The following is a 12,276-nucleotide window of genomic DNA, read 5'->3' as shown; positions in this document are numbered from 1 at the left end:
ATCGGTATGGGTGAGGACAGCTGGTACGTACTCGAGCGTGTTGATGGGATGAGGGAAGATTATAGCGGCGGGGACATACGCAACGCAGCCTTCTTGGCCAGATGGGGGGCCAAAAGTGCAGCCAATAACTGTGTGCAGTTTTACTGTGGGGAAATGGGTTAAGATGAAGGGTCAATATCGCCTCACCTTCTTCCGCCCTTCTTCCGCGAGTTTGATGTCGCTGTACCTGTACTGTACCTAGTGCGGTACTCGTAGACTACCGGGACGAGTACCGCGAGGGAGAAGAGGACTCCAGCCAAGTGTGCTCTCAACCAGAAAAGGAGCTCGTCGCTTGCCCTCACACGACAAAGCCAAGGAAAAAGGAGATAAGCCGCACCGGCCCAGACACGCTAAGCTGCAGCTATCGTTTAAGATGCCCTCTACGCTAACTTTATCGGAAACTGGGTTCAAGATAAGGAATCCGCGCAGCCAATCATCTCAGCCGTACTGTACGCCAAAGGGCCGGCTCTCCAGAGCGCCTGCGTCCTTAATCCGCGGGGCCCGACAGAGCCCTCCGAAGCTTCTGACATCGTGAACACTGCTCGAGTAGGATGAAGGCTTCTCCTTCTCTTCCATTAATTAGTGTTGTCATAAATTTAGCAAATAGTCTACCAGTGCTTCGCTCGACCGAACCGCCCTACTCTCTCTATTCTGCGCGCCAGAGGTTACAGCACCCAAAGACTCGAGTGTCGGTGCTGTGCTCCCGAAAGGTTTGTGTCGCGCTCTCCGACAGCTAGCATGATAATGAGCAGGCTAGTGATCAAGATTCTTGGTCTAATCGGTAGCGTTACTTCCCTCTCCTTCCATTCCCCGACGATGATCTGCTCTGGCTGCCAAAATTGAAATATTGATGGTCCTCGCAGCGCAACCCTGACGAGCCGCATGGATTTTTTTTGGGCCAAAGATGCTGGTATCGTTGGGTGATCCCATGAAGAAAATTAAAAAAATTAGAAACACTGTATCCACTTTCTTCCGACCCCGAGGGGTGCTCTGTCTCGGCTTGCGCTGTGATTGTAAATTACCGCAGCAACCGATCGCGATCACCGGCGAACGCTCAAACAGAGAGGCGGATCTCTAGCCATTTCCTCTGACTGAAAGGTGGAGAAAACAACAGCGGAGACCTCCGAACGAAATATTTCTGGGACTTGTGCTGTATCCGTGCAATTGGAGGCCCCCCAGGTTTGCCCTGGAAACCATCGTGGTCGGACAATTCAAATTGTCATGTTGTTTGGTCCAAGAAGAGGGAGGGGTTGATCCAGTGCTGCACTCCAACTGTCCCTTCCTACGTAAGGGAATCATCTCAATGCATCACCCGGCAGTGAGCCCCCCAATTTATCCCTGGTCATTTTTTTCTTTCTACGAATGCCAATGTCAACACCATTCCAGGCATGCCGTACTGCCCTCCACTGGCATCCTCACATAACTTTATTTGTCTTACTGTATGTCGTGGCATTCTGGAGGGTGGGAAGCCCTTCATAAATTAACCAATTTCCAATCACCGTCTTGCGATCCATCACATCTTCAATTCTGTCGTGAAGTGCTTCTGCGCTTTACTCAAGTAGAGTAAACCTGCCGTGCTCACTTATCATACTGACACAATCAAGGAGTCGAGTACTGTATGACACCACCAATAGCTGACCAGCAGCATATGCCATGCCGTCAGCGGCTCCATAGATCTAAGATAAACGAGAAAGCTTGGTAACTTAGAGGCTAACGCCACGGCAGGTTCAACCTTTGGAGCTATATTGGGACGGACAATCATGCTAATTTACAACGCCATACTGATAGGGGGTTCGATTCGTTTATATCATACGGGTATCACACCAACCGCCTAGGGAATACTCGAGTACACGAGCCCTATTTGGAGGGAAAATTTCGGTCCCAATATCCCAACTTTAGCTACCGTACTCGAGGAGATATCGGTATGGCACGACCCAGCACTCGAGTTAATCAGGAATAGTCAAAATGCGCCAGCAATACAACACCGTCCTGTTTACAAATACTGTAGCAGTCCCTCGGCCCGCTTCCCACTTCCCCTTCATGTGTCGATGACATACTGTGAAAGCTCGAATAGAAGATAAATGTGCTGGGAGAAACCTTATTCCATTCTACCGACAAACCACCTAACTAAAGGTATCGCTGTACGGCTGGGATGTCGGAATCCCCCTTCTCGGCCACGCGAGGAGGAAACGCAGCAAACTCAACTTGTGGTTGAGACAAAACAAAAAGGAATATCATACACGCAGCGTCTCACTCTGATAGGCAACTACGGTACTAGTACAACGTCCCAGCGCACTTACCCTACTGTACTGTACCATCTGTCCGAACTTTTACAAGTATGGTACAAGCATCATGGTACTCGAGTACTAGTACCGTTACGATACATTTCATACCGGTATCTTAGGGTTCCAAATAAAACAGGATCACCAAGTGAGATGGAACAAATGCAACAAGAAGGTTACACAGCGCAGAACTGGTACGGATTGATCTTGTCCTCTTAGAGGCAATCTCCACCCAGCACAGACCATTGTCCCCGCACTAATTTGGCAGCTGCCCCTTCCAATCTCGATTCCCCGCCAACGAAAAAGTACCGTAGCGCACAGATGCTCGAACTAAAAGGTTTTCTGGCGTCAATCGTCTCCAACCGCAACCTGACGCCATGTCTACGAGTACCGGTTGTCCAGGTGCACCAGCGCAGAGTATCTTGGAAGACTCCCTTCGATCGTTCGCGATACAGTGCCAGTACCGGTATGCTATCAAAAAAAAAAAAAAACCCCTTTCCAGGGTTACGATATACATACTCGTACAGTATTGCCGTGTCGTAAGGTGTCTACCGTGCTAGTACTTATGTTCCCTGGTACTTGTACATCCGATGATACTACATGGCACTAGCGCTAGTGCCAGTAAAATTGAATGCGATCTGTGGCCTTTTTGAAGATCGAGGCTTCATCTTCGTCGGGAGATGTGGAATAATAGTTGGTATGGCAATCTAACTAACGTAGAATACCGGTATATCACTTGTACGATCGTGCGACTGATGCGATACTTGTATCCTACCCCGGGCTCAACAGTCGCACCGTGCCCCAGATCTCTCTAACCCAGCCCGGACATCAACAATGTTTCCTACTTTAGACTACCGTATATCGTGTGAACGAGCCCATTTACTGGCGCTCAAATTAAAGTTTTGGCGCTGATGGACGAGGAAGAGCACTAGGGATCCAAGGGTCGTTGCACCATACCGTAGCTTAGTGTTAAATTTGCACGCAAGTACAGTACTGTATGTGCGGTCCGAATCACGGAAAGTTTCCATCTCCGATGAAGATTTGCTCCTGCACCAAAAATAGGGTCACCCGTGCGGTGCGGGGAATCGGCATCAGCCCGCCCCGCCCTTTCGGGGCGCACAAGACAGTGCTTGCAATGTACTCGAGTACCATATCATACCGTATTGTACCGGTGATTCACCGTACGGTACCCACCTCTCCCCAATCCGCCCGGGGCTGCAAGCACGAACCCTAGTCCAGGAGAAGGATATCCTTGCTTGCTGTTCTTGCTTGTATGATACCACGCATCGTATGATATCATACTAAGTTGTCTGCCAATCCCACTCACCCAGCCGCGCGAACAAGTATCAAGTTACCCCTACGCTGCAGCGCCGACCAGAAGACTGTACGAGTACCGCACAATACCGTACCGGTACGGGACTACGGAGTGCCGAGGACCCCCCGGAACGGGCCCCATTCCTTACTGTCTGTGGCAACAGAGAGCTCTTTTCTCGCCGGATTGGTTGTAGGATCCGTTCCCTTATTACTTTTGCATGTGGCCAATCCTAAGGCCACAACCCTGGGGTCAAAAAAAAAACTTGGAACTATCACACCCCTAAGGATGGGCTTTCTGTTTTGTACTCGTACGTTCACTGCTGGGTTCGGGTCTCGCCAACTTCCATATATTTGTGATACTGGCAGAGGTGTTCGTTGGTCCTTTGTTTCTTGCGGTTCTCCTGTTTGGGGGGGACGTGAAGAGATTTGTTCACTTGTGGTCATTCGTTATCATGCATCCGCATCAAGAAGTACCGGTTCTGGAGACGTTTGGCGCTGCACCAATACTGAGTACTGCACCTGGACTGTGTTTTTGAAATCATCCAGCAGGAGATACTGGTTAGTAGTAGACCTTACATATCTAAATGGATAAGCATGGTAGGTCCAGAGTCAATTTTTTGTCCCTCTTATTACTTGTAGTATTGATGTTGCAGCCGTTTGGCGTGTTAGCCTAAGCAATAACTAGGCCGTCGTTCGGCGATATGAGCACCACCACCGCCGGTTCTTGCGTACGTCCATTCAGCCATCCCAAGTGACTGCAACATTATGAACCATACACTCATGCAGGTGCGATAGGCACTACTACCGGGGAACCAGTTACCGGTAGTGGGATAGCAAATGCTGTATTCTCTGTCACCGGGCGGCGAGGTATTGGTGAGCTATATATATGTCATGGTAAAGGGTGCGGAAAGGGAGATACTCTACACCGTGCTGCATCATACTGTACTCGTACCTGCAAGATTCCAGCACTTGGTGGCGTCAGGGGCGGAGAATACTTCCCCAAACCCTCGGCCAACTTTAATGAGGTGTGTATGATATGATTTGTGGCATTATGTGATGCATAACGTTCTTCGCGCAATAACTCGGGTAGTGTTCTGACTCATTTCGAAATCGCTCTGGAGACAACGGAAATCACCACCCACATCCACGAGATCCTTCAGATCTGGCAGGGGAGCAGATGTTTCTCCACATTGTCGCTGTGTTTCCTGGCACTGTCAGGTTCGGGGGTCTCCGCTAGCACACGGTGCCGTTTTAGACCTGTGCGAGGAGGGGCTGGGATTTTTGGGAGTTTCTCTTGGTCTTTGGTTATTTTACTCTTAAGAGTCGTCGTGACGGTCACACGCGGACCTTTCAGCAGTGATTACCCAGCAACTGCCTCTGTCTTCAGCTTATTTCTTGACTAAGATCTCGAAGCCTTCAATCTACGATATCGGTGTCGTATCCGTACTGTGATTTTTCCTGAAGTATAACGCGCATTTGTTGATTGCGGTTTGGGCGGCATAGTTCAGTCGAGTACAAGTAAAAAATCGGATTCAGACGCGTTGATGGACATTGTGATGGTGTGATAGATTTTGTCCGTGTCAGGGCTCATTGAGGTTCGGAATTCACAATAATTGGGGGACCCCCACAGATATCCTTGTTTAGCCCGATATGTTCCCCGATATAATCGTGGAGCATCCAAGTAACCTGTACTCGATTACAGTACTCTGCAGTAAACACCCCGTCCAAATACGGCCCACAGTCACTACTGATTGGTCAAGTCATTGTGGTCCTAACCTGCAAGCCAATCGTGGGGAATTGTGTATTTTGGGGTTTGTGTATTTGGTTGTTCCCCAATGGTGTGTGTGTTGCCGTGCTGTACAGTACACGTACATTCCTGCTCGAGTACTGTACCCGTTGGGCTTGACACTGGGATTCGCTTGTTCTCTAGAAGAACCTTGATCCATGACAATATGGTGCTACAATAGAAGCGTGCAGGGGAAGAGCGTAACCCCCGAATCGATTTCTCGACTGGGAAAAGGGAAGACCGCTTAGTATTTTGAAGTTTGAACCACAATAGATTCGATATTTGCGCGCAAGCTACTCTGTGACAGGGTGGTTTACATCCTCCCCTCCAATCGCTTCCGACACGATACGAAAAGTTAGTTTCGGACGGATTGAAACTCATCCGATCGACCTCACCTCTATCTAGAACTTTACCCCTCTTGCTCAGTATAAATCCTAAAAAAAAAAGCGAGAGATACTCTCATTGCCGTTACACCTACTCGAGTGATTGTGGCATTTGGGGCGTACAAGTAGTAACTTTGACAGTTTTCTAGCTTCCGGGATGGCAAGATTCGTCCTCGGCCAGGAATGTTGGAGTGGAAATCCTGTGAAGGTCGAGAGGATCAGCTGAGCGCTATGGTAGCTGAATTATTATCGATTTCAAAAAGGTCGTCAGTTTGTCAGTTCTTCAACTTTCTCAATTTTTTTTTCTTCGCTCGACGCCCCGCTTGGGGTTCAGCTTGGTTCTCTAAGCTGAGAGAGGTAAAGTTCAAAGCTAGAAGAAGGGAAGTGGGCCGCGGGAAATTGGGTTTGAGGGAAAACAAAATCTCTGAGAAGTCCCAGCACTGACGACTTTTTCGAGATCTACAATAAATAGCATATTCATAATTATGATACGAGTACTGTACGGGTACAGTACAGTACAGTATGATACTCGTACCAAGGCGGGAGCTCTAGCCTCAAAAGTGGGACCTAGCTTTCCCTCTCCTGATATGATACACGTACCTTCTCGGTCCTCTTGCAGCTCACGGAGCAGGGCTTGGATGAATTCTTTTCCCACGGCCAAAACATATCATAGCTGGAAGGGGCCGGGAGCAGAAGAAGAAAAAAAAGGGAAGCTTGGAAGGGACAAGGGGGGGAAAAATAAAATAACAATATGAGATATTATACATAAAAGTCTTTGCTGACCCTATAGCTTTCTAAATTCAGTGTTCAACTCAACGTCTTTTCGTTTTCAGTTTACCCTAGGGGAAGACCGGTATCAAGACCGGTGGGGGTTATTTAACGCCTGATTTTGTGAGTACGGTTTTTTCACCCGTTTGTCGTTTTTACCTATCAAGTGACGGAAAGAGCTTAGACTAACGGACTTGCTGGTTTGTCTTCTAACCGCCCAATCTAGAGCCTATCTCGTCTGAAGCTTGGATATTTGATGCTTCGAAAACGCCACGGAAAGACTCTTCTGACCTTCATCAGTATCGAGCACTGTTGAATTTTTTCTGCCTGCATTCGCTTTCGATACTTTATTACCACATCTTTCTCTGGACAGCTGCTCGCAGGGAGTCCGGGAGACGCGGTGGGCACAGCTTATTTGACCGCAGACATGGCGCTCCTGACTAGTCCGTCTCCTGTTCCGTTTGCCGACTGCAGTGTCCATAATGAAGCCGGGTACCCTGGTGGTATCAGCGAAGCTCTGCGATCAAGAGAGCTCTACAAGTATTTTCTTCTCAAAAATACCCCCCTAAAAATACTAGGGAGCTGATTGTTTATGTGTTCAAAGATATTATCAACCTCCTAGTGATAATTCACCTCCTACACCTCCCGGCGAGCGGTTGGATCATCAAAAGGTCGATGTTGGACTAGAAGTGGTTTCTTCTGAGGACCCTACCTTATCTGCATTTGCTCTCTTGACCGCAAACTTGTTAAATTGTAAACGGTCTATGATAAGCCTAGTCGATGATGAGCTTGTGTACTTGGTAGCGGAGTCTACTCGTTCGTTGTCCCTGACAAAACCCTATACTCATGACCCAGGGGATGGCCTATGGGTTGGTGGGCGCACGACCATGCCGCGGGGTAGGGGGCTTTGTGAACGGACCATCTCGCTTGTGCCGCCGGAAGAGTTGAATAACGGCGAAGAATGTATCATGATCTTTGAATTAGAGGATATGGCTAAGGAACCAGAATGGGAACACCATCCGAACGTATCGAATTGGCCTTATCTACGATATTATGCTGGGGCGCCACTTCGAACTAAGAATGGCGTTTCAATAGGAAGCATATGTGTGGTTGATGATAAAACCCACCCCGGGGGTCTCGAAGAGGAGGAAAGGAGGACGATGGCAAAGATGGCAGAAATAGTGATGGAGCACCTAGAGAGAGTGAGGGCAGAAAATGAGATGAAGCGAGGGAAGATGATGGGAATTGGAATGTCGAGATTTGTTGCGGCAAATTTCCTGCAGGCTGGAGCCGAGTTTGGAGATGTGAGAAATGATGGACGCTTGCGGAGCATTGGAGGAAACGCTCGAGAGGAGAAGGTAGTCGAGGCGGAGCAGTTGGCTTGGGCGGACGCTATTAGGGGCCAAGAGCCTGGGAAGCAGGATCGTGGGTATGAGAAACGGGGGATTCGGCGCCAGCCATCAATGGAGTCTCACTGCAGTTGTAAGCTGGACATGCCTGATCAAAACTCTCCTGGAGCAGGGGACAGTGTCGACCCACTCTCCCCCTCAGAGAAGCCGCGACCAGGTGGGGTATTGTCTAACCTCAAGCCTTCGCAATTACCTTTGTCGTTTCCTTCTCCTGATAGGGAGGACTTTGCCTCACCCGAACCCCCCAGAACATATCCGCCAGAGTTATCTCGTAAACTCAGTTATTGCTCTCAGTCAACTTCAGGACTTGCGACATTTTCAGGGAATGCCTCCGGATTTTCGGGCACCAACACCACAACCCCTTCTGCATCTTCTACAGAATCTCTGTCTCCACCAATTTTCAAAGAGCCTGATTATGGTTATCCTTCCGCTCCAGACGCACAGCCACGATATCGGGATGGCGATGATGTTGAAAATTCTCTCTTATCTACCTTTGGCCGGGCATCTGCGCTCATTCGGTCGTCGCTTGAAGCAGATGGCGTGGCTTTTGTCGACTGTGATTTGGGGAGAAACTATGGATTTGAGGCTAATCCGGAAGACGTGGTCGGTAAAAGGCCGAAGCTTGCAGATGCATATCGCGATCAGAAGCCATCTGGGAGTCGCCGAAAGTCTGGACTCTTTGGTTATGCTACAGCATCTAGTTCTTCCCTCACTAACACATTGGAGGGTGAAGGATTTTTTGGCCACCGGGTTGGCGAAGCTGAGGAGGATCTTCCTTTCTCCGTTGAAGCACTTAGCGAGCCGTTTTTGCACTCTTTGGTTGATTCCTGCCCCCAAGGACGCATATTTACTTATGGCGGGGGGGTTGATGGAGGATATGAAGCAGTGGAACTAGAGTGTGACATTGGGTGTTCTGAAATTGTGTCTACTGTCTCAGATTCTGATTGCACATCAACCCATCCGGGGGGGAAGAGTGTGTGCAAGACGCAGATAGAAAAGTTAAAAGAGTTCCTGCCTGGGAGCAGATCTATTGTTTTTGTCCCACTGTACGATTTTGATGGAAACCTATTTGCTGTGGGGTTTGCGTGGAGTAATTCTAAAACAAGGGTGTTCTGCAAGGATATCGAGGGTACCTACATGATAGCATTTGGGAATAGTATTATGGCCGAGATTGGACGATTACATTCTGTCAGCGGTAAGTTTCTCAGAGTATTTTTTGTAATTTCTGCCGTGTTTGGAGCCCTGATAATTTTCTTGCTTTAAAAAACAGCGGATAGGGCGAAAGGTGATTTCATATCATCAGTGTCGCACGAATTGAGATCACCGCTACACGGGATACTCGCCAGTGCAGAATTCCTGTCGGAGACCGACCTCGATAATTTCCAGCGGAGCTTTGTGGACACTGTGGAGAGCTGTGGGCGTACGTTGCTTGATACGATTAACCATGTATTGGACTTCTCAAAACTTAATAGTTTTGGTAATAGATGGGGTGGGAGAGGCCGTGGTTCTGCTTTGAAGAAAGAAGGGGCAATTAGAAAATGGAGCAGGCTAAACGGCAAATCAACTACGGGTGATGTTGGAGAAATACCTCCTGTGCAGCCGGGCGGTGAGAAAGATGGAGATTGCAAGGGGAGGCTTAGATATGCACGAGATTTCTCTAACTCAGCGGCGGATGTCGACAATCTGACAGCGGACACTGATTTGAGTGCAATATTGGAGGAAGTGACTGAAGGCGTGTTTGCTGGCTATGAGTTCCGTGGCATTAGCACCCCTGGAATTATGGAGGATGTTGGAAAGGTCGACGATTTCGGGGCCAGTGGGCGGCAAATTGTCGGAACGAAGAATGACATTACAGTGATTATGGATATAGATAGGCGGGAAGACGGGTGGGTTTTTCGGACACAGCCAGGCGCTTTGCGTCGGATTTTCTTGAATTTGGGAGGAAATGCTATCAAGTATACCGACTCGGGTTGGGTGAGAATTAAGCTTAGGGCTGAGGATCTTCCACCTAGTCTCGGAGATGATGACGAGAAGAGCTTGGTCACTTTGGTCTTTACGGATTCTGGAAAAGGGATTAGCAGAGAGTTCTTGAAAACCAAGTTGTTTACGCCCTTTAGCCAGGAGAACCCATTGGTCAGTGGAACTGGTCTGGGCATGAGTATCGTTCGGCAGATCGTGGAAATGCTCGGAGGGGAGATCGATGTTAAGAGCGAGCTTGGGAAAGGCACAGAGGTCACAGTTAGTTTGGTGTTGAAAAAATCCAATAGGAGAACTGCAAAGCCTGATGAGAATTTCGGTACTGGGGGGAGGGATGTTGGAGATTGGGAGACGGAGATTGAAAATATCCGGGAGAAGGGTCGTGGCAAGAAGGTCCGGCTGTTTGGGTTCGACTCGCCATCAGAGGCAAACATTCATGCCGCTTCAATCTTTTATCTTGGCTGTTCTTTCAGCAGGTATATTTCTCATTGGTTTGGTATGACTCCGGCCGCGGAAAGTTCTCCATGCAATATCAGTAGCGATTTTATCATTGCTCACGAGGGGCCAAGGGTAGAAGAACATCTTGCACGCCAAATCAGGGGGTTACCTGGGAAGGAGGGTGGCACGCCTCTCATTGTCATTTGTTCCAACGCTTCGCGGCATGAGACTTACCAGTCCCTCTGCGGCATCGATGATGGAGGGATTGTATATTTTGTATCCAAACCTTGCGGACCTAGAAAGCTTGCCAAAGCGTTAGCAGCTTGTATCGAGAAGATGGAGACAACATTTCGCAATGGCAATGCTGCCCCCCCTCCTTTAACAGTATCAGGCGTGGATTCCCCACGGGAGTCCACAGTTGGCGAAATACCTACCCGGCCTACATCTAGTCCTAAACTGAAGAGCTCGGGACCGGTAGGGTTTGGAAAGGTTTTATGGGGCCCGAGCAACAATAGAGGCTCCTGTGATACAGAATTACCAATAGTGGAGGCTGACTGCGATTCCTACTCGACATCACCGGGTTCAATATGCCCGGCACTGCTTAAGAAAGATGAGAAACGACCTGAAACTCTTCGCCGAGGACTTTCGGCATCAAGCGTGAGCAGTACTATCAGTGCAGGAAGTACTCTTGATGGCACATTGCCAACCGCCTTGATTGTTGAGGACAACCCAGTCAACCTCATGTTACTGGCTACCTTTATGAAAAAGCGAGGATACCCTTTTGAGAAGGCGACAAACGGATTGGAAGCTTTGAGAGCTGCCGAGTCGAGGCCTGGGGGCTTTGATATTATTCTGATGGGTACTTATTTGCGATTTCTTTGCTCAACCGCAATTTGATGCTAACTGATAATTCAAAAACAGATTTACAGATGCCCATCATGTCTGGAATCGAGTCCACCCGCGCTATTCGAAGGCTTGAGAGGCAAAGCAGGGCTAAAGGCAGTGTAATCATCGCTTTGACAGGATTAGCTGCCGCCAGTGATAAGGTCGAAGCTTACGAGGCTGGGATCGACCTATTCATGGTGAAGCCAGTCAGCTTCAAGCAGTTGGAAAGCACAATGAGAGAATACTCGTTGATTGGCGGAGAGACGTAGAGACTTTGATTTTTATTTCCTTTCTGTTTCCAGTTTTAAATACAAACACTCTGGGTCGCGCACTCATGTTGTGATCTGTGGTGGTAAATATCGGTAGTTTTACCTACGGGTTGGTGGGCGTTCTTTATTGGTGGACGGATGGAGTTTTATTGGGGGTTTTGGAGATGGATGCACTTGGAACTCGTTCCCTTCTCATCTTTTATATTATATTGTATTCCGTATCAATATCACTAATTTTTGTTAAACCCATGGCATTGTTTTCGGGGATCATACATGCTGACATAAAGTAAACACTTTCCGGGGCACAAACCGCTGCGTTCGGGAAGCATTCCCTGACAAATAAAGGGCTCAAGACAAAGTCCGAAACAAAAAAAGAAACAGCGAAAAACAAATGCTAATAGTACCCAAACAGGTAATTGTTGGGGTTGATCTGTGTTTCAAAGAAACTCTCATGCATGCATCCAATCCTAGGCCACCAAAACCAACTTTCAGATCGCATCCCATTGACGGTGGCATAAGGCGTGGAGGTATTTGGCTATTTGGGTCTGTGTGGTCACTGTGGTACTTGTAACAGAGACTTTCCACTGGGACGACATTTTCAATACCGGCAACGGCTCTCAGATCTTTCCTTGACGGCGGAACAACCGTCAAGGTTTCATCCTTTACTTCGCACCCCAATAGAGTACGGTGCAGTATTACTGACTTATGGTAGTCCTGTCTAGGGGA

At 48.5% G+C, this 12,276-nt stretch overlaps 1 protein-coding gene across 1 annotated transcript; it reads left to right on the top strand.

The window, feature by feature from the left end:
* Window positions 1–6,999: 6,999 nt before the first annotated feature.
* On the top strand, window positions 7,000–11,550 carry GSTUM_00008523001 (uncharacterized protein; the record flags this gene model as incomplete). The annotated part of the gene is made up of 5 exons (XM_002840098.1): window positions 7,000–7,112; window positions 7,177–9,176; window positions 9,252–9,470; window positions 9,597–11,255; window positions 11,318–11,550. The coding sequence occupies 5 exons, from the start codon at window positions 7,000–7,002 to the stop codon at window positions 11,548–11,550; spliced, it is 4,224 nt and encodes a 1,407-aa protein (XP_002840144.1).
* Window positions 11,551–12,276: the final 726 nt, after the last annotated feature.

The sequence above is a fragment of the Tuber melanosporum genome, assembly GCF_000151645.1.
Source record: "Tuber melanosporum whole genome shotgun sequence assembly, scaffold_48, strain Mel28".
NCBI classification, from domain to species: Eukaryota; Fungi; Ascomycota; class Pezizomycetes; order Pezizales; family Tuberaceae; genus Tuber; species Tuber melanosporum.
The sequence above is the reverse complement of the archived record's forward strand: the minus strand, read 5'-3'. Positions and strand labels throughout refer to the sequence as shown.